Below are 25,584 nucleotides of genomic sequence, written 5' to 3'. Positions count from 1 at the left end.
GTGGCCAAGAAGGCCAATGGCATCCTGGCCTCTATTAGGAATAGTGTAGCCAGCCGGTCTAGGGAAGGGATCGTCCCTCTGTACTCGGCACTGGTGAGGCCGCACCTTGAATCCTGTGTCCAGTTCTGGGCCCCGCACTTCAAGAAAGATGTTGAGGTGTTGGAGCGAGTCCAGAGGAGGGCGACCAAGCTGCTGAAGGGTCTGACCTATGAGGAACGGCTGAGGGAGCTGGGGTTGTTTAGCTTGGAGAAGAGGAGGCTCAGAGGTGACCTTATTGCAGTCTACAACTACCTGAAGGGAGGTTGTAGTGAAGTGGGAGTCGGCCTCTTCTCCCGGGCAGCTAGCGATAGGACAAGAGGACACAGCCTCAAGCTTCGCCAGGGGAGGTTCAGGTTGGACATTAGGAAGAATTTCTTCTCAGAAAGGGTTATTAGACATTGGAAGGGGCTGCCCAGGGAGGTGGTGGAGTCACCATCTCTGGATGTGTTTAAGAAAAGACTGGACATGGCAGTTAGTGCCATGGTCTAGTTGCCATGGTGGTGTCAGGGCAACGGTTGGACTCGATGATCCCAGAGGTCTCTTCCAACCTGGTTGATTCTGTGTTTCAATGTACCTGTTAGTGTTGACTACAAAGGTAAATAAATTTTGTGGCTGCTTCTGTAAAAAAAACAGAATAATTTTGTGCCAATGTGAATATTTTATTAATATTGCTTTTTGACAAGATACCAGTCAGGCTACTTTGATGGGAGTTGGCCAACACATTGACCTTCATATGAGCTATATGTAGACAAACAGTGAGATCGTATGTCTATCAAGGCCAATGGCAAAATTCCCCTTGGCCTCCATGCGACGAGCATTTCATGCACGTGGTGAACACTTAAAGAAACTCCAGTTGAAGTAATTACTTGGCAAACCCTTCGGAGATGGCCTGAGCAAAGCCAGGACAACCTTGTGGGGAAGGGGAAGACTAAAAGCTGTCCCGGGAAGATGGCAGGAGTAGCAGGGAGCAGGTCCCGGTGTGCCAAGGGTGGGATCCAACATGGACCCACGTGCCTCCATGGCAGTGCACCTCCTGCCACAACCTGCCTTCTGCCTGTTCTGGCCACAGAGCCACACCAGGCGTCTCAGCGGTGGAGAGCCACCCACACTGCTGATGTGGCTGGTTGCCTTGGTCCTTGTGGTATGGCTGTTAGCCGCCAGCACAGGGGATCAATTCTGTTTCCATCTTGACTTCATGAGAAACCATCTGCCATCATGGTTGGAGTAAGAGCTGTGTTCGCTGCTCGACATGGAGACGTCTGGTAGACACAGCTCAAGGGGCTGACCTAGAGAGATGCACCTCTCATCACACCACAGAGCCTTCCAGCACCACGGGCGTGATACCACCATGCTCCCAGACAATGTCATCGAAGGGGCGTCTGGTGGGGCTCCTCAGGCCCAGGATCTGCACCATAGTTCCCGCAGATCTTCACCAGGGTGCCCTGGCCTCCTGGAACCCCAGGCCCGCCATGGCCACCAGGCTTGGCAGAGGAGCACCAGGACGGGGAGGTGTGAGCCATGTGCAAAGGTGGGGCCTCCTCCAATGGGAAGCCTGGCTGCCAGGCCTCCTCTTGTCCTATTGGCTGGTGGAGGTGGGAGGGGCCTCCAGCCCCCAGCAGGCGCAAATAAGGCTTCACCCAACATTCCATGCAAATCAGGAGAGCTGGGTGGTACGTGGTGACCTCACGTGATGGACACCATGTCATCAGGCTCCTCCCACTCCAGGATGACGTCACGCCCACAGGTCTCGCGAGAGCCCTCAGTGGTGCCCCTCGGAGGGCACAGGCAGGAGGGGCAGGTGACCAATGCACAGGTGATCCCCGGGGTCGGGGGGCCCCTCCGCCTGAGACCCTGCCCCCAGCCGCGCCCAGCTCCTCTTGGGAGCCAATGGGAGCATTGGCCCAAGTCTCTTCCCATTGGCTGTCTGCCTGGCATGCAAATGAGCCCTGACGTCACTTCCTGGGATAAATCGAGCGCCATTTTCTCTTTCTGGCTCTGGATGAGGAGCGGGCGGAGGCTGAAGGGCGCGTGCGGGGCGGCGGGCGCTGCGCGCGGGGCTTGAGCCGAGGTCGGTCCCCGGTCCCAGCGATGCTGATGCTGCCGCCGCCGCCGCCCTCGCGGCGCGCGGAGTGAGCGCGGCAGCAGGCGGGAGCGGAGGAGGAGGAGGAGCCGCGGGGCGGGGCGGCGGGCACGGCGCGGCGCGCCGCGGGAGGGGGGCGGCGGCGGGAGGCGGCCGAGGCAGCGGCGGCGGGGCCGGCGCTGTGAGGAGCGGGAGGCGGAGGCTGCGGCGCGGGCCCGCGACCCGGCAGGAGGCGGCGGCGGTAGGAGCGGCGGCGGCGGCGAGGCGGAAGAGCGGCGGCGGGCTCCCCCTGCAGCCCGGCCGGGTAGGTGCAGAGGGGTGAGCCCGCGGGCGGCCCGCCCCGCGGGGCGGGGGGAGGCGGGGGCGGAGGTGCCCGGCGCGGGCAGGGCGGCCTCCGCAGGCGGGGGCGCTGCGGGCGCGGGTGCGAGCCGGCGCGCCGGCGGCTGTCAGTACGTGCCGGCTTCGGGGCGCCTTTCGGCTCGCCTTGGCGGAGTGCGGGGACCCCAGACCCCGCCGCGCCGAGGACTGATGGGCTTCCGTGGGGGGCGGGCGGGGAGGGTCGGTGTGCCGAGCCGTGCTGCGGGCAGGCGTGGGGCTGGAACGCTGCCAGCGCGTGTTGCCCCTTCGCTATAGTGGAGTTTCCGAGTCTCCGTGCCCGGGAAGCACCTGGAGGCGCCGGAGGCTGAAGCCCCCGAGGTAGCCGGAGCGCTCCGGGCGAGGCCGGCTGCTGTGAGGCCCGAGGGTGTTGGCCCCGGGGCTGTCAGCTCCCCTGCGATCACCGGCGGGGCTGCCGGGCAGTACCGGCGCTCCTTGCCGTGCTTTGGAGACCTAACGGGGCGCGGGCTTCCTGCCTCCCGGCGGGGCCGCGGCTGCCGGTGTCGGTGACTTGGTTAAAGCGCGGCGGTGTCGCCGTGTTCCCTGGCGGGCAGCCCCCGGGCTCGCCGCGGGGTGAGCCCCTTCCCCCGGCCGCGGCGGGGGCGGGAGTTCCCGGTGTGCCGGGATCCGAGCGAGCAATTAGCTTAATGAGGCATATTAACGCGGGGAAGACTCGCCGCGATACGGCTCCTCGTTACTAAACAGCTTTTTAGGACCACTTTTCTGTCAATACTTAAGCGACAGTATCTGAGGAACCGACTCAAAGTCTGTGGATGAAAAGTCTTAATTACTTCTAGACAACACGAATGGAAGACTAATGTGCACGGGAATAGTATGCATGCGAAATTAGATTTAAAATGTTAATGGCATGCAAAATTACGTCAAATATTCTTGCGGTGCTTCAGCAATGCATAAATTTTTGAAAAAATAAAAGAAGTTTATGAATAATGTAAACAGACATAACCCGAACAACACAAACCATTAAAACCATTTGAATACGCTTGTCACTTGAGAGCAAGTAGTGGGAAGTTCTTTTTGTACTGATCTGTACACGGAATAAAAGATAGGTATGTGACTTGCTGCAATGGTTCGTAGTTCTGTACTGTCAAAATTATAAATACTGAAGTTCTGACAGGTAAACTAGTGGGGGGGGGAGTTGGTTGTTTTCCTTAACAGTTTTCCTTAACAGTTTTCTATCATCAAAAATACGTGTTTGAACCCCTAAAAGTTGTAAAGTCTTATAATGAAATACTTATGAAGACTCACTCTTGGAATCCTTAATCCAATCTATATTCTAGAAATCTTGGTGCTCTTTTAAATAAGCTTTCAGTTTAATTTTGAACAAGAAAAGGGGATTTCTTTAGAGCAATATTTAGGAAAACAGTGTGTAATAAATATGCTGTATTATAAGCTGTAATAAGACCTGTAATTCTAATATTTCATTTCTGAAAGTTTTTTTTTTAAAAACAAACAACCCCCCCAAATTATAGCAAATCTTCAGACACAAGAGCACAGAAACAGAGTTTTATAATGCCTTATGTTTTACCAGTGGGAGCTCCTTGATTTGGGTTAAGCCTTGTTGAACACTGGTAGAGTTGGCTTGTGTTTAAACACTTCAGTCCTTCCACTGAAACGTGTAGCAGAGTCTTAATTTTTTTTCAGTTCTGTCCCCTTGCTGAATTATTCAGGTTGTGGGTAATCTGTGCTGTGGACTGGTCTGTGCATCTGTGTGAAATGTCTTTGAGTCACACCATGCTGACTAGTGCAGTACAAATGTAGTTGTACTTCTTCCTAGAGACGCTGGGCTCGGTGTGTGACTCTTCTGCTCACATACTCATGGGACTGATGAGTCCTGCAGGATTTGAGTAGGCTCCACGTGGATGCTCAAGTCATGTAGAATGAGCTTGGGTCCTGCTGGGTTCAGTTTTTGGCTAATGCTGATCCCCAAGGGAGTCAAGCTCTGTGTGAGTCGCAGCGCTCTAGGAAGGCTCTATGAGTTTGAATGGTATAGTCCCTTCTCTTCTAACTAATCTTGAATAACAGAGACTTGATTGTGTGTTAGTGAAGCATCACAATAGTTAGACCACAGTTAGTGATCTAAATTTGTTTTGATTTGACTTTTTAGGTAAGGTGCAGGTTGAAATGCTCTATCTTTATGTAATCACATACCTGAATGCTTTTTACCGTGTTAGCAACTATTGAATTATGGCCATCCTTGTGTTGGATTAGATGGCTATTTTAATGGGTATGTGATTCATAGCCAAGAAAAGAGCAGAATTATTGTGACTATAAGAGATCTATAATTCAGGACCCCTAAAGGTTTCTGATTTGGTTGCACAAAAAAATGTTTAAAGAATTCTTTATTTTATTTTTTACCTGAGATTTCTATCAAGTTGCACTTGGATAGAAATTGGGATTTAAGAAGATAAAGTAGAATTATTTTGTTGACCAGAACTACTCTTAGTAAGTTTTATTAATCTGTTTTTTTCTGTAGTCAGTTTAATTTTAATTTACAACAAATGAAATATTAAACAAGAATAGTATCTATTCTCTTCAATTGACTGTTTTTCTTTCCAGGGATCAAATCTTTCAAAGCTGTTAAAACATCTAGAGTTGTCGATAGAAATCTATATGCATTTCTTCCCTCTCCGTGCAAAGGTTGGATAAGCTTTGATGGTGCCAACGCACTCTTAAATCCAGTTGGGTCTCAGATATGAGTCCAGGGAAAGGAATCATCTGTGTAATATGTGGTTGAGCAGGTATTCGGGTATGGCTTCTTGGAGGGCTTGTAAGCTTATCAGAAAGAAAACAAAATTGATGAGAGTAAAATTCATCATGGCCAAGCTGAACTCACGTTCTTCTAGGCAATTTCTTGTGTTCCTGTCCTCCTAGCTGCTGTCTTTGCCATCCAGTGTTCTTGTTCTTCAGATTCTGAGAATTATTAGATCACATGCTCTCATTTCGTTTTCAGGAATGAAGCAGTTGTTATTGTTTTCTCAACTAATAGAGTTAGCAACTTCTGATGAGTTTACTAAAGTAAAAATAAAGAATTCTTTATTGGTGCTTGTCGACTCTGATAACTGCTGAAATAGAAGTTGGTAAACAAACCTTTAAAAATACTTCCCACCCAAATACCCCAAAACCTGAAAGTTTTTGTCAAAATCTCTTCTGCATTAGTTTGAATGACAGTTTACTAGATAAAAAGGTATAAAACCTAAGAATGATTCAATTTCCAAAGCAGATAATATGAAAGGACAAAATTCTGTAAGCCTTTCATAATTTCCCTACTATAAGTGGTTCTGTTGTTACCAGAAAAGAGTAAGCAAGAAAACCCTCTAAACTGAATGATAGTTTAAAAAGCTGACATTGGTTTATTGCAGCGCTGGGTGCATGGGGGATCTCTCCTCCTAGCATGCACACCGAGGGACAAAAGCACACTCGTTATATACATTATAGAAAAAATAATATTCATGCAATTCTGAGTAAAGCCCGCCTATTCCAAGAAACCTTATGCATATGCTAATGCATTATGTAATTGTCTTTGCGCCTGCTTAGTAAATTGGGGAAGGGGTCTTGAGTGGGCTCTGGTGGTCTCTAGTGGTCGTAATCCCCCCATAGTGATGCTGTCCGCTGTATATCCCCGCTTCTGTGCAAGTGTAGTCGAGGCCTTTCTGTTGACACGTGCAGGTGGCTCCGAGAAGATCCTGTGCTGGTTCTCACAGGATTTATCTCTGCTCCTGGTGCCAGAGCTCTGAATCAAGTCATTTAAGACACTACAAAGATGTTGTTCACAGTCTTGCTTATCTCTGGCCCTTCTTTGTAATTAGTGAGGAATTTGACAGAGACCTTGGATTCTCTAAGACTAAGCACAAGCAACAGTCAGTGATGACTATAAGTGTTATCAGTCCCAGAAGCAGACACTGTCTGCAAAACATGCTGTTAGCTTCAGAATGTACCATTATTTTAGCTGAAAGGAAAATTGCTGAAAGAAAAGTTGATTCTGTCTAAAGGTTACACAGAGTAGGGCCTACTTTGAGGCTTACTTTTACTAAACCATCTGGTATCACTGTGAGCAAGAGACTAGTGAAGGCCAGCTTCCTAGGAGCACAGCTGGAGATCTGGCTTCTGTGTAGGTTATCTGGTGTCTAAAAAGGGTTACATTGCAGCCTTTTTCTTTGTGGATCTTCTAACGGTTTCTCTCTAGCTGCCTGTTTTCATGAAATCTCTAGAAATGCCTGATTGTCTAGTTTACTGTTGGATTTTGCTGGGTTTATATGCATGCATGTGGAAGGCACATTTGTGCATCTTCCTTGCTCCAGCTCCATACTAGCTTCCTATTTAATTTGATTGCATATGCCTGGTTTCCTTAGGAACGCAAACTAAAATGGTGCTGATTTGATGTAAGGAAAAAACCTTTCACTGCGAGCACACTCCGTCACTGGAAGAGGTTGCCCAGAGAGGCTGTCAAACCTCTTGTCTATGGAGGTTTTTAAGACCTGAGTGGCCAAGACACGGAGTGCCCTGGTTGCTGTTCATTGTTGAGCCTGCTTTGAATAGGAGGCTGGACGGGGTGTCCTCTTGAGGTCCCTTCCAAGGTGAATGAGTATTGTTCTAAGAAGTAGAGTAAAAGGAAGGCAAGTAGGAACTTCCCATTTTGTGGTGACTTCTCACTTTGAAGAGATGAAATGTTAGTATTTTTGTTTTTTTTTAATGCAGAGGAATTATAGTCAAGCGTAGTTACTTGGCAAACTAGTAGTATTTGTCTTTGACGAGTTAAGGTACTGTCCAGACTGTTACCTTGTTGTTTAGACTAGTATTAAAATACTACAGTACTACTGGAAGGGAAGTGTTGCATTTGTGATTTCTGTTGAGAAGCTGAACATAGTTGCATGTTATCATATGTGGTTACAAATATTGTAGAAATGAAGGGAACCTTTAGTGTTGCATAAAACTCCAGTTTGCTGTATCATTATGGAGGTGCTGTTTAAATGAACAGTGAATGCAGGAATAGATTGATGGATAAAATGCCTGAGCAAGGATTGAATGACCTTTTTAGGACTGAGTTTGGGATATCAGCTGCTACAATGATTCTTTTATTTGCTGTTAGCTTGCTTTGGTTCTGTTTATGAAAAGTTACTGTCTGTGAAAACCCAATGGATTATCAGTTTTTTTGGAAACTACAATTAGAAGTAGCTTAAGGTAAATTTGTCTTTTAGGTAGCCAACACAGTAAAAGGATCAAGACTCTCAGGCTAGAGTAACTCAAGTTTAATTTTACTGTAATGCTTTCATGTTGAATTTGCTGGTTAAGAATTGGATGCATACCAACAAAAGATTGACTGTAGTTGTGTGTGGAAACAAAGTGCAAGCTTGAAGAATCTCCAAAATAACAAGAGAAATAAATGAGCAGTAAGAGTATACATAATAAACTGTATAGCAATCAGGGAATTAAACTGAGGGCTTGAGGGAATAAGCTTAGAAGGTTGAGATTTTGTGACCTTTATGATTGGGCATTGCTGGTCTAATGGATGTAGAGAATGTTAGATGAGTAACTTAGTCTTACTCCCAAGCAATTTGTTTAAAGACCAGCTGAATAACCTTGAACGTGATACAGAAATATACATCTTTTTGGATTGAAGACCAACTCCTTGAAAACTGGAAAATAAGTAATTCATATTCAAGTTTCTTTTTGTGTGTGTGTTTTTTTGTTTTTCTTTCTTTCTTCTGGATTAATGACTTCCGTTTCAGAAAGATTACTGGTGAAGAAAACTCTTGAGATACATGGATGCTACATACTCTACCACCTTTGTAGACTAATGTTTCTTTTTTTGTGAGAAGTATCTGCTTCACCTTCTTCAGTAGCATCAGTGTATCAGTTAAAGGACTGAGATGGAGGCACTGTTTCCAGTGGAGCATAAAGTACTGAACCACATCTCCTTCTGGCTGATCTGATCTTGGTGACGTTCTGTCAGCTCTGTTGTTACCTGCAGTGGACCATGGGGTTGGTGCACATAACCTGCCATCATAGAGGGACTGGTCATAAAGCTTTAACCAGAGACTACACGAATTCCCAGTTGATTCACTTTAAAAAGAGGATTTTATGTCTTAATTTTACTGCTTGAATTTTGACAGAATGCCAGACTAGTTACTCTGATTTATTCCATTCTGTATAGGTTCCTGTTCTGCACTCACCCCAATGGTATCAGAATGTCTTCCAGACTTCTTACCAATAAAAAATATTAGAAAACAAGACTAGCACCTGTCAAATGGGGCTCCCTCTCCATTTCTCTCTACACACCTTTCCTTTGGGGGGAGAAGAAGAGGAGCATAGCATGTGAGTTGTTTGAATTTTAATTAAAAAACCCCTCAATTGTATATTTTGTACATAAATCAAGTTGTGTTTTTTTTTTTTTCCTTGAGTGATGACATACAGAGTAGAAAAAGTTTGTTTTGTTTTGTTTTTTCTTGAGGCTTAGCTTGTAGCTTCTGTCTTATGTGGGAGGGTTTTTTGTGACTGTTTACAGGAAAGTCTTGTCTTTCAAGGTGAAGATTTCATGTTGACAGTGATCTTGGTTTTTTTGAGAAGTATAACTTTTCAAGACATTGAGGACCATCAAGGCTGAAGTACTGTTTGGGGATTTTCTCTATTTTTTTCTTCTTGTTAGAACTTGTCCTGGATGGACAAATTGTTTAGCAGTAAGGACTGAGATCTTTTAAACTCTATTGGATCCTCTGCCAGCTATTCAAGAACAAAGAAATAATTGTGAAGCTCCCAGTAATCTTTTTCAGTGTAGGTTAGTTCTGTTGCATTCTGTGCCCATTTAAGTTTCTTAAATCTCAGTCTAAGTTGAATTTTGCTGTAACCTAAGGAGACAGTGATAAAGGCACATACGTCTAAGTCTATAAGCCCATGGGGATACCTTATGATATACTGGGAGCTGAAGATAAGCAACTGATGTGTCCATAGCCCAGCTGCATGGAGAGTGATAAAAGTCTAGTTGTTGGGGAAGCGCTAGACCCTTCCTGGTGGTATGTTCTAGACAGATGGGCAACCACGCTGCACAACAACGCTTCAAATAGATGACCCACAGCAAATAATCTGTCTTTCTGTAATCTTGCTTTAATTGTCATCCTCCTCTGTATGTTGGACTCCAGCTATTGCACCTTGCTGGAGGGAGCAGGGTAGGATATAAATCCAAATTTTGGAGTAGGGGAAGGTGATAGAGCCGTATTCTTCAGAGGAGGAGACCTAAAAGCATATGGGTGTTACAAAAATTTGTCCCACTTCAGCATATTTAGCTATCAGTGCCATACATCAATGACAGTGTATTTCTACTGCATTAATATTGTATTAGCTTGTTTTATGCCAAGGTCCATATCAGCTTACAGCAGCAGAAACTTCTGCATGAAATTTGGATTTTACTAGCAATTATATTTTAAGCATGTACATACATGACAACAAACCAAATTATCAAAGAGGCTTCTCATCTTGACATTAACTTTCAAGATGAAAGGTGTTGAATTCCTCCTTCCTAAAAGAGATGATAGTAATTTTCTGAGTAGAACTCAGTAAAATTCTGGTGTTCATTTCATCTTACAAAAACCCCACAAGACCCAGTGTAGCTGCCATATAGACACAAAGAGATCTGAAAGAAAAACTTGGAATTTTTAGATAGGAGAGAAGAAATGTAAAGGATTTCCCCCTCCCCATCAGATTCTGTTTCCTTTAAGAGGAAGCAAATGATCTCCTGGGAAATATTAATGAGACGAGTTCTTTGGCGTAAGGCTTTTGGGTTTTCATATTTAAGAATACATTTTTCAGACTTTAGTTTTTATTTTAATACTGTTAAATGCAAGTTCCTGTCTTCAAGTATTCCATCACTTTTTTGTATTTCTTTTTTCAGGAAAAGTGCAAAATGTTTCAAATCCCTGTTCAAAATCTTGATAATATCAGGAAGGCTCGAAAAAAGGTGAAGGGCATTCTTGTGGATCTTGGACTTGACAGCTGCAGGGAATTGTTGAAGGTAAAGCATTTGAAATAATGTAAACCAATCTGCAATGTAAACCCTTGAAAAATATTTCACTTTTTAGTGTATATATGATACTTCTCTACCATAGATCTTTATGGTGGGGTCTTGAAGGATTAGTCATGACCTACGACTCATATGCCTGGGGTAGAATTTAGTGTTTTGGTACATAGCATTGAAAGAAACTATTTCTCAACAAGACGTGTTATAGATGGTGCTGCATAATATTTCAACGAAAGGAAACAGTACAGCTTTAGGAAAACCACCACAGACTGATGGAATGTTATTTGTGTACTACACAGCAGCTTTTTGAGGATTCTTTTAAAATCACAAGCACATGAAGACTTGAGTCTACTTGAAGGCATCCTGTCACATATCAAGGGCAAGCCTCTGAAGGATATACAAATTCTCAGTATTCCTGAGAATGGACAAGCAATTAGACCCAGTGATCTTGTTGTCGGCCTTTAAACTTTGTGTCCAGGGAAAAATACCAAACTTGTCTACTGAGTTGTAGTTTCAGTTCTGCATCTGAGAAAGTATATGCAAGTGTGCTGGGGCAGTCAAGGTGAACGTAGTACTATTGTTGCCAGTTTCAGGAGAAAGTATTGTGCAACAAGCAGGAGGAATTCCCATCAGATTGGCAAGCCTAACACCAGAAAAAGTGCAAACACAGCAGTGCATCTCGGTGACTAGACAGTAGTGTATTTCAGCCAGCTGGTACAGAGGCATTTTTGGCTGTTCAGTATGTTCATGACTTCACATTGACCATAGTCAAGAGTTTGGATTAATTCTGTATGATGGTACTAAAGTAAGTTAACCCTCTGTAGGGGTGCTGTTGTGTCTTTTGTGGTGTTTTTTCTGAAACTGTCTAAGTAACGATTGGAAAAAAAAAAATGCTTAAGATCTACTTGCATAACTAATTCTGGAACATTCTTGGTTATTGCAGTTGAACAATGTTTGGTATATCTAAATAAATGTCATAAGAGCTCAGAGAAAAGCGTATTTGCTAGTAATTTCAATTTTCTTACAGTTTTTATTGTGTTGTATGTTTTGTAATTGAACCTCTCAGTCAGAAGCTGTTCTCTCTTGAGCCTTTGAAGTAAAAATGTTTTGATGATGTTAGTTTTTTGCTATGAAACATTGCAGGCAAACTTTTTGATTGCAGTGTGGGATTTAATGGTGAATGAGGAATAAGGTGTTTTGTGTTTGGTTAGTTGTTTTTTTAGGGGTAGGGGTGGTGTTTGTTTGCTTTTCTTTCATTTTTAATAAATGGTGGTGGTGAGGAACCCAGTGAACATCTCCATTCTGGAAAAAGCTCTGTGAGATGTGGGCCAAAAAAATACCATTATAGTTTTTTGCAAATTATTCTTCCTCAACCAAATTTATAACTTGTTTGTTTTTTCCAGGTAGTCTGGGGCTGGTTTTGGTGTAACTTTAGCAGCAAGAAGAATCATATCTAGAACTTGATTTGTACTTGACTCATATGATGATGGTATTTCTTTTTGGTAGAATAGGGTGTGTGGTGTCTTAATAGGTGAGAAGTAGCGTAAGGTTTTTTTTCCTCCAAATATGAAGATTGATTTCTGGACATTGTCCTTGTGAAGGAGGCTGGACAATTTAGGAAATGGTATGAAATGATATGATACAAATTTGACCTGCCATTTGGTCTTAAAATTGGTCTTAAACTGTTCTAATAAGACATGATAATGGACAGTAGTTTGTCAGGAAGGTGAAGGAATTTTGCATACAACTAGCATCTCGTTGTAGCGTGGAGACCAAATGGATTAGTTTTTACTCTAAAAGTTCTTAATTGATCTCTGCTAAGGAGGAAAACATGAGCCTTTTGTGCTAGATTACTAGTTTGGTTCTCAAAGTAGTAGTTTTAAGTACACTGTAATGTCAGAGGCTTTCCTTTAGTAAGCTATTTTAGCTTCTTTAACATACCGTGATCTTTAAGTCTTCATTTAAACTCTGAGCATTTTATCTTTCTGTTCTGGAAAACAGTGATTGTTCTAATAGAGGGGAGAAGAGTTCTTTTAAAGTGTTTCTCTCTTAAACTTAGAAATACTCACTATGCATCAGGGTTAATCAGAGGCAATAAAAACCTTCTCGGAGGGTTTTTATTGCCTCCTTGTTACCTTTCCCTTCTCCTGTTTTCTCCCTTTGAGAAGGGGAGGAAATGTGGGAAGGGCATAACAAGTTAGCCAAGCAAAGCTTGCTTCTGGGACGCCAACATGGATCTCTGTTTAAAGTAGGAGTTCAGAATAGCCATTCGCAGCACTGACTAGTTGTAGTGATAAGAATGGTTATCTTTCTTTACCAGTGAATGTTTCTGTGTAGAAAATAGCCCTTTCAGCAAAATTATCTGGATTTGTGATCACACATTTGGCTTGTGGGGAATCTGGTGTTCAAGTCTAGGGGCAGAGTACTCAAACCAAAAGCAGAACATGTTTGGGGTAGGCCATAAACTTCAGGAAGACTTTTTTGACAATGTAATTCATTCCAGTGTGTTCGGCTGAAGAATTGTAAGTAAATCTTGAGTCTGTTCTTTTTCTCTATCAAACATATGTAAGAAAAGCATCGTGTTCTCTAAGGCTGTGGGATTTCTCTTGTTCCATGCAAGGGTTCTTTCTAAGGTGGTTTTCTTAAGAAGGTTTGGCTGAAGGGCAAATAGATTACTCATTCAGTGCCTAGGTATTGATTAGAATGGAAGGGGTTTGTTTATTGTTGCCCCGAGCTCTTCAGGATTCTCCTTGGGGAAACTTAACGGTTGAAAAAGCTAGAAAGCTTATTTCAAACTTAGCTACATTTTCCTAAATTCTTAAAGAATTTAATTTAAATCAAATTATCACTGGCATGACCTTCTGGCTCACTATAATCTGTTACACACAGAGGGATGATCACATTTGTATGGTGTGGACAGGAGGCTAGTGCAGACAGAACCTGCATTAAGTAGGATTGTGTATTTGTTTGACTGCTAGAGGCTTTGTTTCTTTTCGTTGCTCAGTGTATCCTGGGTTGCTTAATTGCATTGTTTTTTTGACCACAAACTATTAGATTTATGAATTCCACTTCTCTTGAAGATGATCTAGTCTTAAATGGTCTTTATTACCTGCTTCTGCTGTTCCGATGGCGTTTGGTGCAGAGGTGAAAACATCTCACCCTCTCTAAGCATCTTGCAGAATTTTGAGTGAAGAGGGGTTTGTGAAAGGAAAGGAGAACGTGAGGGGCAAAGCAATGCTAATTCTCTGTGGGTTAAGCCTGGATTTGTAGCCTGTGTTTCATCTAAGACACTAGTGTGCTGTTGAAGCTAGCCTAGAGTCTTCAGAAATGCCTAGCAAACAGGAATCTAGTTATATTTTTCATTAAGTTTGTGTTTGGTTATGTGTGGGCCTCAGAAAATTGGAGAGGAACTTAAGATTTTTAGAGTAGTAGCTGGCTTTGACTTGGGGAACATAAACTGCTCTGGGATTGATTAGAAGAATGCTATAAGAAAAGTTGTTTACCCTGACATGGTTGTTCCGGACATGATAATATTGTTGCTTTTACAGCTTGAAGAAAAATACTGCTGCTCTTTGAAATAAGCTTCTGGGAATGTCTTAGTTTTTCCAAATAAAAGCATAGCAATGCTGTGACGATTTAATACTAAAACCTGTTGCAAAGTAAACCATAGTGGTAAGTTAATAAATGGAAGTAAATAGTGAAACATTACAGATTTAGGAGGAGGAAGGCAGAGGGAAAAAATATCTTTCCGTGTTCACTGTAAACTTGGCTAGAAGCAATGGAATTAAAGTGTAAATATTTTCACTCCTATATTACTTTCAGTAACTATGAAGTGTTCAGAATTCCTGTAATATTACGAGGCAGTCATATGAACAAGTATTTGAGGTAAAATAAATCAAAGAGGGGTCAAAGAAGTAATTTCTTTGAACTGTATTTTGAGACCTGTATCCAAATACTGTATGGACTTTCCAATCATCCTCTGTTTGTATGGTTTTCCTTTTTTTTTTTTTTTTCCTTGCTCTGTATCGAGGCTGTTTTTGTATTCAGAACAGACTGCAAAAGCAGATTATTTCTTGTTTCCTTTTTTCTTTTAGAATCTTAAAAATTTTGACCCAGGTGAAAAACACTTTTATAACACTTCATGGAGTGATGTCTCTCCTTGGGATTCTGTGGGCAAAAGGAAGGTACGTATATTTGTGGTAGAAATTCTGGGTAGACGTGCATGTGGGGTCGCTGAATTTTATCACTTTCGGAAGTCCTGGAAAAGTTAAAATACACCTTTTTATGGTAAAAAACCCCCTAGCTTTAACATCTGTTTTCTGAGTACTATTAGTCAGGGAATAATATTTCCTTTCCCTCTGTTTTCTTCCCTGTAATGCGGATAATTATAAGGACTGTATGTGCTGTTCGCTGTCTTTAAGGGTACAACCTCGAACATCAGTATTTAAGATGTCACACAAATGTCTTTTTAGCTTAATCTGATGTGTAGTCTTAACATGCTCTTGTACACAGCATGCTGCTAGTTTCATTGGAAGGGTGAAAATGTGATTGCAGGGATGCGAGTGAATTAAGATGAAATTATCATTAGCAGCCTGGGATAGGTTTGCAGTGGAAAACATGTTCCAGTTAGATTTGTGTATGTGGAACAGCTTTTAGTTCTGTAGAGCTGGAATCTTGTGTGAAGCTAGAATCTACAAGAAAGGCAGGTTTGAGATGAACAAACCAAAGGATTTCTATAACTTTATATTCTAGCAAGTTTCTAAGATACTATGTAGACCATAGGAGTATATCCAGAAGAAAAGGTAGTCTTTTTCTCAGTCTTGCTGAAGAGTCTTTGGGCTCCTGATTGCTTCCATGAGGAAGGCCTGTCAGCAGCATGTAAACAGCAGTGGGTCTGCTCTTTTCACCCTGAATCAGAAGGTAATGGTTTAGAATAGGGTGGTGGTGGTGGTTTGCCAGGATTTCTTTTATCTGCCTTTGCCATCTTTAAAACAAACTGAGGCTGCCAAGTGCAATCGTTGCATTTTTAAACAAAGCCATCAACATACAAGCTGACGAAACAAAGCCACTCAGTCTTTGCCAAACTGTCATTTAGTAGAAAGTGACCCCTCCTGCCCTTCAGGACCTCTGTCTGCTTTGTCTCCTAGTTCTCCTTTCATGAACTTGGATTCACACATTTAAGACTGGAGGTTCATTTGTTCATGTGAATTTGTGGATGAAAGAGTCAAATGTGACTTGTTTGAATAGGTCATAGAGACAGATTGCATCTAGCCTCTTAGCACCACTTCAGATAAGGCTTACAGTTACCTTCGGTCAAGACTACCTTTAGTTTAGGTGAAGGGAATAAATCCCATTAATGGTTATGAGATGGTCTCTTTCTCTTCCCCCTCATTCTTTTTTTTTTATTTCTTCTTTATGCAAATGGAGAGCAACTTTTATCAGGTCTCCTGGCTCCAGTCAGCATGTTATCTGAGCTCTAGCCTTGCTGGTTTTGTCTTTTTTTGCCTTTTCCTCCACTTTCTGACTAAAGAAAGAAATTGAGTGTAGGGAGATCTTCTGTGTTAGATGAGCAGGGGAGGTTCTCCCTCCTCCCCAGACATGAAACAGGGAAGAGCAGGACGAACACAGAGCAAGTGAAGCTTCCTGTTTAAAACTTAAGATGAAGGTGTTTTTTTTTTTTTCTGTCTTCCTTCCACAGTCCTTTAGGAAAAATGATTAGCCATTTCAGTGAAAATGGAAAAGAACTAAAAATCATGCACTAGAAAGAGAATCTTCTTTCATCCCTCTTGTCTGGAGAGAGACCTGATCCCTTACCAGAAGGGAGAAATACAGATCCTGACTCAGCTAGTCAGCATGACCAGTGGTATCTATATCAGTCCAAAAAACCAAGATTAGAATCTGATCTGATGAACTTCAGTGGAGAGTTCGTAATGTGTTGCTGTGAAACAGATTTGCCAGGCTGTGTCTCTTGGATACTAAACTTGTTCCTATCCATTTTCTTTAAACAACTATGGTTCCTTGATATATATAATTCCTATATCTTAGCATCGTGCTGCCTAGATTTGGGAGAAAAGCAGTTGGTCCTTCAGGATGTTCTATTCCAAAGTTGTTGCCATAAGGGGAGAATAAGTTGTTTGAGCTACATGGGAAACTCAGTAGGCTGGAGAAGATGTCTGTTTAGATGTGTTGGTGGTTTCTACCATTAGTACTATTTTTAGGGAGACATTAATAATTCCAGAACTTTGGTTTTTGGAGGCTATTGTGTCTTTCTGCTTGTCTCTAGGTTGTGGGGAATGTGAGACTACACAATGGAAAGTGTTACTGGGTTCTGTGGTATGTTCTCTGGAGTGGGACTAATCGAGTTTTCCTAAATGCCTCTAATGAGCCTTTGGATTCCATTTGTACAGTTTAGGGTTGTGTTGCTCAATCTTCAAGGTGCTTTATTTTTCTTAAGTGGCTTAGAATTCTTATTTTGTCAGTTTTTTTAGAAAACTGAGATGCTGTTAGTAGACAGTAGTAGCACTTGCGAACATAAAAAGCAGCTTAGATGCGTATGCAAGGAGAACGTGCTGATGAAATGATTTTCTAAGGTGTCTGTGGAAGAGCTCTATTTCATACAGAAAACATGAAAGTAGCAGACTTCCACATACTTCTGTTCTTCTGAAACAGAATTTTTTGGGATTTTTTTGTTGTTGTTTTTGAGCTAAGTAGTGGGTCTTGAGAATTCATCCTGATTTGATAGAACTTGAGATACAGAACTTCTTTTTTCCTTTTGCTGAAGTCTCATAATTTTTACCTCCATCAAAAAAAAAAAAAAAGATCTAAGAAGGCATGGAAGATTATTTCCCCTAGACTTACCAGTATGCAGGTACTGGGGCAGTTCCTTAGTGGTATATGGCAATGCTTATTTGTATTAGAAGTAAAAACATGACTACGGAGTAGTAAATTAGTTCAGCACTTGGACCACTTACTTGTAGAGTGTTCTCACTGCACCTAACAACAATTGTTCAGACTTGGCAGCAAGGAAATATTGACAGTGTCTTACACTATGGTGTAAGTTTATGGGGACAGAAAGACCCAAACCAGAAATGGGTTGGAGGGAGAAGTAAAGAGTGTATGGGCCCAGTATTTAAAAGCATATAAGCTTTTCTAAGCCTCACACAACCAATTAAAGTAAGCAGTCACCTCTTTTTGTCACCTCACTTCTTCAGAAGTAAGGCTAGTGAGGTGCAGCTTTTAATAATGCTCTGTATGCTTCATTAGTTCAGCAGTGTCAGTAGCCTTTCTCTACTCAGTGTACTTTAAATGTAAGATTGAAGCTGCTTCTAATTTGCTGTGGTGCTGTTTACTAGCAGCTGAGACCAGACACCTGAAGAGTATAAGTGGAGGATAATTCACTGATGCCTTCAGAGTGTGCTCTTCAGCAGCCTTAGCCAGCTGGTGGCTTTGTCTGACCCAGTCTTTTGAATTGGGAGGTTAGATTTTGGTTATAATCAGGAGACTCTTCTAGTACTGCTAATAGATGACACCTTCATAGCTATGTGACATGACAAAAAAATAACTGCACAAATTTTTGCTACAGTTCTTCATAATGTGCCTGTGACGTGTATGTGGATGATCTAGCTAGGCTGGATGCTGTAGTGGTGGAACAGCTTGCTCCCTTTGGGTGGTGTTTCATAAGGGGCAGGAGTTAGTGAGGTGAAAAACACATCTGAGGGAACAGACAAGTTCCACTAGATGTTTGAGAGTGCAGATTTGTCACCTGGATGTTGCTGTGACTGATGCTGCAGTTTTTGGCAGGAGCCAGGGTTAGCTTCCTAGGAAGCTGATATGAAAAAAACGGTTGGCAGGGCTACCAGTTTTTCAGAAAGAACAAATAATGTTCCTATGGATATGAAAAGTAATGCTGTCAAGTGACATGTAATTGAGGGAGCAAACGACTGTTAGGTGGAAGATGGTTAGGTTTATTTTTATACAGTTAAAATACATTTCTGAGAAGAATCTATATGCCCTATAATGAGTGTGCTAGAGGAAATTTCTTAAATTACTGTGATGGGATGTCCAGTATGTTGGGATAATACAAAGAGGTCATTGCTGCTTTTATCATAAAAGGGGCTTTTATTCCTTTCTCTTTCTAGTATTAATCTGGCTCCAAAAGAGTGTTCTTAAAAAATTAAGTCGTTTGTGGCTTTGCTGGGAGAGGTACTTTTGGAGAGCTTTCAGTGAAGGGTAGGGTATTGAATTACAAACCCCCACCACCCCTTCTCTCTTCTGTCTTTTTCTCCAGTAGATAGGAGGTGGCCCTGAACTTTTAAAGCTTTAAAAGTGTCATATTAAAAGGGCTGATATTCCTAGTTGCTAAGGCTTCATCTCCTACGTACAGTGGTATACAAATTCTTAGCTTGTTCTGTGATTCCCATCTTTAAAATCAGGCTTCAGAATTAGTTCTTGGGAACTGGAGTAGAAATGAACTCACTTAAGGCTTCTTAATAAATTATTAAGAAGCAAAAAGGCAGAAATGTTTCTCCCTTTAAGTATGTCATCTTTAAATCTGCTTTTCAAAAACAGATCTCCATAAACTGGGAAGATGCATGCTGTACATCCAGTGAAGGCATTTTTGACAGGTGATAGTGCAGGCTTGCTTCCAAACAGATAACAGAGATTTAGGGACTGGCAGTTTCTAAGTGGATGTTTTTGTTTTGTTTGCAGAGATACAGAACAAAGCCGTACTGCTGTAGGTTATGCAAGTTCTCGTCAAAATTGCCTACTTCGTTCAGGAATCACTTGCAGCGTTACCATCAGGATGAAGTGGACCGAGAGCTGGTGGTTTCTTGCCCAAAATGTGCGTTTGCTTCTGATCCCAAAATAGTGGGAAAACATATCCGGATGTTTCATTCACCTCATAAAAGAATACAGAACTATACAGTCAGCATTTTGGATGGCATGAAACAATTCAGGAGTGACATCATAAACTTTACATGTCTAAAATGTCACTTTACAGACACATTGTATTATAATATGAAGAAACATGTGCTCATGAACCATTTTCAAAACTTAATAAGTACGTATTTTGGCCAGAAACCTGACGAAAGTAAAGCGAATTCTATTGAGCACTACTGTAAAAAATGTAATGCTTCTGCGAACAGCCAAGATTCTTTAATGTATCACGTCTTGACAGCTGAAACACACCGAGACTTGGAAAACAAACTTCGGTCTGTGATTTCAGAACATGTTAAGAAACCAGGACTTGTGAAACAAATGCATATTGCTCCAAAGCCTTCCCAAGGCATGGCAGTGGCTGCTCCATCTGCAGGATCTGCCGCTGCCTCAGCAGGTTCCGTCACAGGTCCGGCTTGCCTCAAGCTTGTATTTCCACAGAATAATCAAAACCAGAGTGTGGTAAACCAGAGTGTGGTGCAGCCGACAGCAGTTCAAAACACAGTCAGGTCACTGACTGTTCCAAGTGCCTCTGGTAGCCTTCCACATACAACTTCTGGTCCGGTTGTTACCCCGTCACACGTTACTCTTGTATCTAGTAATCTTCCTGTAGGTCAGAATAATGTTAATATTCAGCCATCACCTTCCCAGCCTATCATTGTTTCCCATAGGCTCCCCCTTAATCAGTCTGTGAGGACTGCAGCTATTCCTCTTCATCATTCTGTTGGGACCGTAAGCAGAACTGTGGCCCCCGCGGTTCTTCCTCTTAATCAACCTGTCAGGCCTGGGCTCTTTCCTATTAATCAACCCATTGGTACTCTAAATGGTCCAGTCGCAGCTGGAGCGCTACCTGTTCCTCAGCCTGTCAGCCCTATAAATCAACCGGTTGCTCCAGGAGTCCTCCCTGTGAATCAACCGGTTGCACCAGGAGTTCTCTCCGTCAGCCAATCACTTGGGAATGTGAACAGACCCCTTAGTCCCAGGGTCTTTCCTGTGGCTCAGACAGTTGCGTCGGGGGTTCTCCAGCTTAACCAGCCTGTTGCCTCTGGGGTTGTTCCTGTCAGACAGCCTGTCAGACCCGGGTTTCTTCAGTTTAATCAACCTGTTGCCCCAGCAGTTATCCCAGTAAATCAGCCAGTTCAACCTGTGGTTTCTCAAAACGCAGCTTTTTTGACTGCAGGTTCTATACTTAAGCAGTTGATTCCAACTGGTAAGCAGGTTAATGGGATACCTATGTACACGCTTGCCCCGATTTCAGTTACTTTGCCTGTACCTCCTGGTGGCGGAGTAGCTACTGTTACGCCACCGCAAGTGCCCATCCAACTGATGCAGTCTGGGACAGTCACTCAGTTGTCCCAGTCACCGGCTAGTGCACCCTCTCCTCCAGTGGTTTTAACGTCTCAGAATGTATCGTTACAAGCCTCCCCGCCTGGTCCTGAAACAAGTCAGGCTGTCAGACAGGCTAAGCAGTGGAAGACTTGCCCTGTTTGCAATGAACTTTTCCCATCAAATGTCTACCAGGTGCACGTGGAGGTGGCCCACAAACATGGCGAAGTAAAAATGGAGGAAACCCTTCAACCTGACAAACTTGCAGCTTGCGCACCCTTTCTAAGGTGGATGACAGAAAAGACAGTCCGGTGTTTCCCTTGTAAGTGTTTTCTCCTTGAGGAGCAGCTCATAAAACATCTCTTGATGCATGGCTTAGCTTGCTTGTTTTGCCCACTTACTTTCCATGACTTAAAAGGCCTTGTGGAGCACAATAAAACTATACACAACGGGAAAAAGCAGTTACATGCAGATTATAGCAACAGAGGATTTCAACTAGGTAATGATGCTCAGGGGGACCTTGTGTTTCCACACTTTGATTTCAGTACGGTGTTACCAAAAGAAGACATTGGTGAGAGAGAAGTACATTTGGCAGTGCTTGCCGGACTAAATTCAAGGACACTTGTCCCTGTTTATATCCAAGTGAAACCTCAGACAGCAGAAGTGAACAATAGATGCAACAAAGAAGTGTTAACCTGTCCCTTTTGCTTTGGTACGTTTGTTAGTAAAGAAATCTATGAAATGCATTTGAAAGACCGGCATCATATAATGCCAATTCTACATACAATTTTGAAGTCTCCTGCTTTCAAGTGCATCCACTGTTGTGGTGTGTACACTGGAAGTATGACTCTAACAGCTATTGCTGTGCATTTGCTCCGTTGTAGAAGTGCTCCCAAAGACAGCAACTCAAGCTTGAAGATGCAGCTTGAGCGTGCTGAGAAGAAAGAGCTAGTGTTTATGAATGGTGAAAAGAACGTTTCTGTGGTACTGAAAAGAAAGCAATCGGATTCCGGCTTTGTTGCAGAAGACCAAAGGAATAAGGAACAGCAGCCTCTGAGCTTAAGTACTGGCATAGCTCTATCTTCAGAAAAAGAAGTTAATTCAGGGGTAGTGCCTTTCAAACGACAAAAGATTAATAGTAGGACTGAGACGAAGAAGCTTCCTTCTAGTGAGGATCTTCGCTTTCTAGCAGTAGATCCTAAACACTATGATCACAATTCGTATGAGGCTCAAACCCAGTTTTTGACAGACTACTTTCATAAGCGGCCATACCCTTCTAAAAAAGAGATGGAATTACTTTCCTTGCTGCTACATGCGTGGAGAATTGATGTCGCAACCTTCTTTTGGAAAAGGAGGAATATATGCTTAGAGGCGATAAGTAATCACAAATCATCTGTGCTGCTGGGCTTCAGTATGTCTGAACTAAAAAATGTTAAGCACAGTTTGACTATAAGAGATGAGCTATTAGATATGTAAACAAGCTTTTTATAACAGCTAAAAGCAATCCATAATTGCATACTTATCGATTTAGCAGTTTATTGTATTATTCATTTTAACTTGCAGACTGGCCTGTCAAAGGGTGCAGTAGTACAAAAAGTCTCATTCAGTTGTGACTTATTGTGAAAGGCACATGTAGTTGTGTGTTTGAAAAAGCTAAAACCTTCAGACTTACACATCTGGAATTTGTTTTAGCTTTTTACTTTTTCTGGAGTAGTGGGTTGTTTTGTTTTTTTCTTTTTTCGTTTTTTTTTTGTGGTTTTGTGTTTTTTTTGTTTTTTTTTTCTGTTTTCCTTTCTTCCCCTCCAGGCTCCCATTACACGTTTTATACCACCATGTAAAACATTTGTCCTGTTCAAAACAAATTTTTGTTTTGTTTTTCTGCAATGTTGTCATCTTTTCTAAACAATAAAGTGTATAATGTTGCTTAAAATACTGAGGTAAGCTACGTGAAAAACATCTATTTGATTATTGGTGTTCTTAAGTCCTCCTAATTTTTTTAACCTAGTTTTGTTTTATCTGCTGAAGAAGTGATTGTAGCCTTTACATCCATTGCTCCTGCAAATTCCCAGTGCACTGGTAGCAATAAAATACATGGCAGTCTTTTTTTTTTTTTCTCAGTCAAAATACCTGTGCCAGTTAAGTCTGGAGACTTGTAGTATCTGACTAGTATTAACATGGTGGGGATTGAGGGGCTTGAGGAGGGTGCCTGTTGAAGTGTTATAATTAACTGACTTGAAATGGTTGTGTTATTATCTGTTAAATAGATCTTGCTAACCAGAAGTGTTTACTCCTTTTGTTGGTGTTGAAGCCTGGTTGTTTAAATACCTGTTGTTCAAAGCTTGGTAGCAGCATTTGGTTTCTTTTCTTTTTCAAAAAGCAGAACTGCTTTGGAAGAGTGCCAGATTGCTGTGATACCTGGAGTATATGACTTCTTATCTGTAGAAGCCCTTTCCAAATATCACCAAAGTTTGGTGAAAAATCTGATTTTTATTTCAAATTGCTTTTACACGAGGTAGTAACTGAGCAGTGCCTCCTCCCCAGCAAATTAGATACTTGAAGTCCTTTGAGTCGGAAATTGTACAAACTGAAAGTGGGTGAATTGGTAGCATCAAGACTTGAAACTGTTGAGTACCTGAACCAACAATACTCATGTAGTGATTGTTATTGTCCTATAGAGAGCATAAGAATAGTATAAAACCCAAATAGACTATATTATTCAATATGAACCAGCATCCCTATGACAGAAAAGCTGTTGGGAAAGTTCACTTGAACAACAAACTACACTACTAGTGGCCACATTGAGGCCTTCTTTAGTACTGTCCTTCCTTTCTGGATATGCTTGGTTTCAGCTGGCTTGTCAGAATAGCCAGTTATATAATAAATAACCTATAATATGCATTATTTTTAATTCCTCCTCATTACCCCCCTCTCCCCACCCTTCTTTCCCAGAAGAAAAAAAAGAGCAGGCTCTTCTGTCAGTTCGCTTGTGCCAGTGTTACAAGGGAAGGATGATATGCCCAAGCTTATTTCTATTTTTTTAAGTAGTAAGCATACTTTTGCAGTGTGCAATAGTTTTTTTCAAGCAGATACTGAATTGTTTGTTGTGCCATTTCTAAAAGGGCATGACATTTTTAGCAGAATTTGGTGACTGTCCACTTGAGGTTCTATAAGCTGTTTGAAATTCTATTTTGGATACAGTCTTGGTATTTTCATATTGATAACTTCAAATTTTAATGTATGTGTAAGATACAGTTAACTTAAACTGAGAGAATCTGTTATTTGGAAAAACCTGGTCATTTAATAGCAGTGTTGAGCAAACATAAGCACCATGTATAGGATCGTCTGCACGCCCCACCCCAAGGAGTGACAGTGAGTTATAAGAGACTAATAATATCTCATTAAAAATTAAAAAATGGTATTTGGGCATGGCACAGTTCACGAACCAGTCTGAAGGGGGAAGAGGGATGCTCTAGAAGTTCTGAAATCTAGGCCCTCATTTTCGCTCTTAAAACCTTGATATTGTGAGCCCTGTTATCTTTGGGGTGGTTCTGCTGGTATCTGAATTGGGCAGCGTGCATCTGGGGAAGGCTTGCCATGAACGGTTGAAGATTGTTCTTGAGATAACACTGTGGGAGCTGGGAAGTTGTTAACAGGGTTCATCCATGCTTGGGGCACCACGGGTCCAGTCTTACCAGAGTTTTCCTACATAGTGTCCAGTGGTGATGTTAAGCATTTATTTATTGGACTTTGATTTCACAGTTTCAAATAAACCAGCTTTCTAACTTTCTCTTAGGTGTGTGTGCAAATGATTATCTATCCCTCCCCCTGCCCTTTTAATGTGTTCAGGGAACTTGATGTGAAAGTTTCTTTTGGTGCAAAACAGCTGTTAAAAAGATGCAAAGGGAAAGTAAGATCTAGAACTTAGATCCAGATGCTTTAGGTAGGTCTTAGTGCATTATAGTAATATCTTTTATTATCTCAAATACTGACAGCTGCATATTTTCCTGGAGACCAATGTTCTTAAATCTTGTGCCTTAGGGGAATAAAAAAAAATACCTGCATGTATTCTGCTTCTGGAATGTGTTGGTCAGAATGTATTGGTCTGGAGAAGTCTCTGTGTTTGAGAAATATTGTGTCTGGAGTTTTTGAGCAGAAAAATTGTACCTGTGAAATAGTGTGATAACTTATTATTTTAATATGTAGTAGGAAGGATTATTATTATAACGTGACTTGGTCATGTTTCTTCTGTACATGTTCATGTGCTGAGAGTTAAATTAATATCATTTGATAAACTGACATTTTGGAAGGTGGCAAAAACCAAAACACCCTTGTGATTGGTCTTCAGTACTGTATTCTTGTGAAGAATACTAGTTCACCATCACATCAAACTTTTTTTTCCCCTTCACTGTTTTAGGTTGTTCAGGAAAGCTTAGGCGCTTGTTTAAGTAGCTGTTAAATATAATTTTGGGTGTGTAATTTCCAACAAATATCTCTGTAAAGCTAGAATTCTGCTGTAGCTGGCTGTGCCATTTTCAAACATATATTTGTCAAAGTTAACTGTGGGCACGTTTTTCTAGGAAAGATACTTGATGCTAAGTAGCAAAGTACAAATACATGGAAAAAGAAGCTGCAGTCTAATAACAAGGGAAAAAAGAAGACCAAAAAAAACCTTCAGAAAATGTTCATGGCTTGTTTTAAAGGTCAGAAGAATTTTCACTCCTTCCTCTGCAAAATGTATGTGAAAAGGACAAATTGAGGGTATTCATGAATGAAGCAGAACTTTGTGGTGCTGCGTTTA

At 41.9% G+C, this 25,584-nt stretch overlaps 1 protein-coding gene across 1 annotated transcript; it reads left to right on the top strand.

Moving 5' to 3' along the window:
- The first annotated feature begins 2,338 nt into the window (after positions 1 to 2,338).
- ADNP2 (ADNP homeobox 2) lies at positions 2,339 to 24,557 on the top strand. Its single transcript, XM_068396000.1, has 5 exons — positions 2,339 to 2,423; positions 8,667 to 8,827; positions 10,398 to 10,517; positions 14,618 to 14,707; positions 19,233 to 24,557. The coding sequence occupies exons 3-5, from the start codon at positions 10,410 to 10,412 to the stop codon at positions 22,260 to 22,262; spliced, it is 3,228 nt and encodes a 1,075-aa protein (XP_068252101.1). The 5' UTR covers positions 2,339 to 2,423; positions 8,667 to 8,827; positions 10,398 to 10,409; the 3' UTR covers positions 22,263 to 24,557.
- The last annotated feature ends 1,027 nt before the right edge of the window (positions 24,558 to 25,584 follow it).

The sequence above is a fragment of the Nyctibius grandis genome, chromosome 3 (assembly GCF_013368605.1).
Source record: "Nyctibius grandis isolate bNycGra1 chromosome 3, bNycGra1.pri, whole genome shotgun sequence".
Classification (NCBI taxonomy): domain Eukaryota; kingdom Metazoa; phylum Chordata; class Aves; order Nyctibiiformes; family Nyctibiidae; genus Nyctibius; species Nyctibius grandis.
The sequence above is the reverse complement of the archived record's forward strand: the minus strand, read 5'-3'. Positions and strand labels throughout refer to the sequence as shown.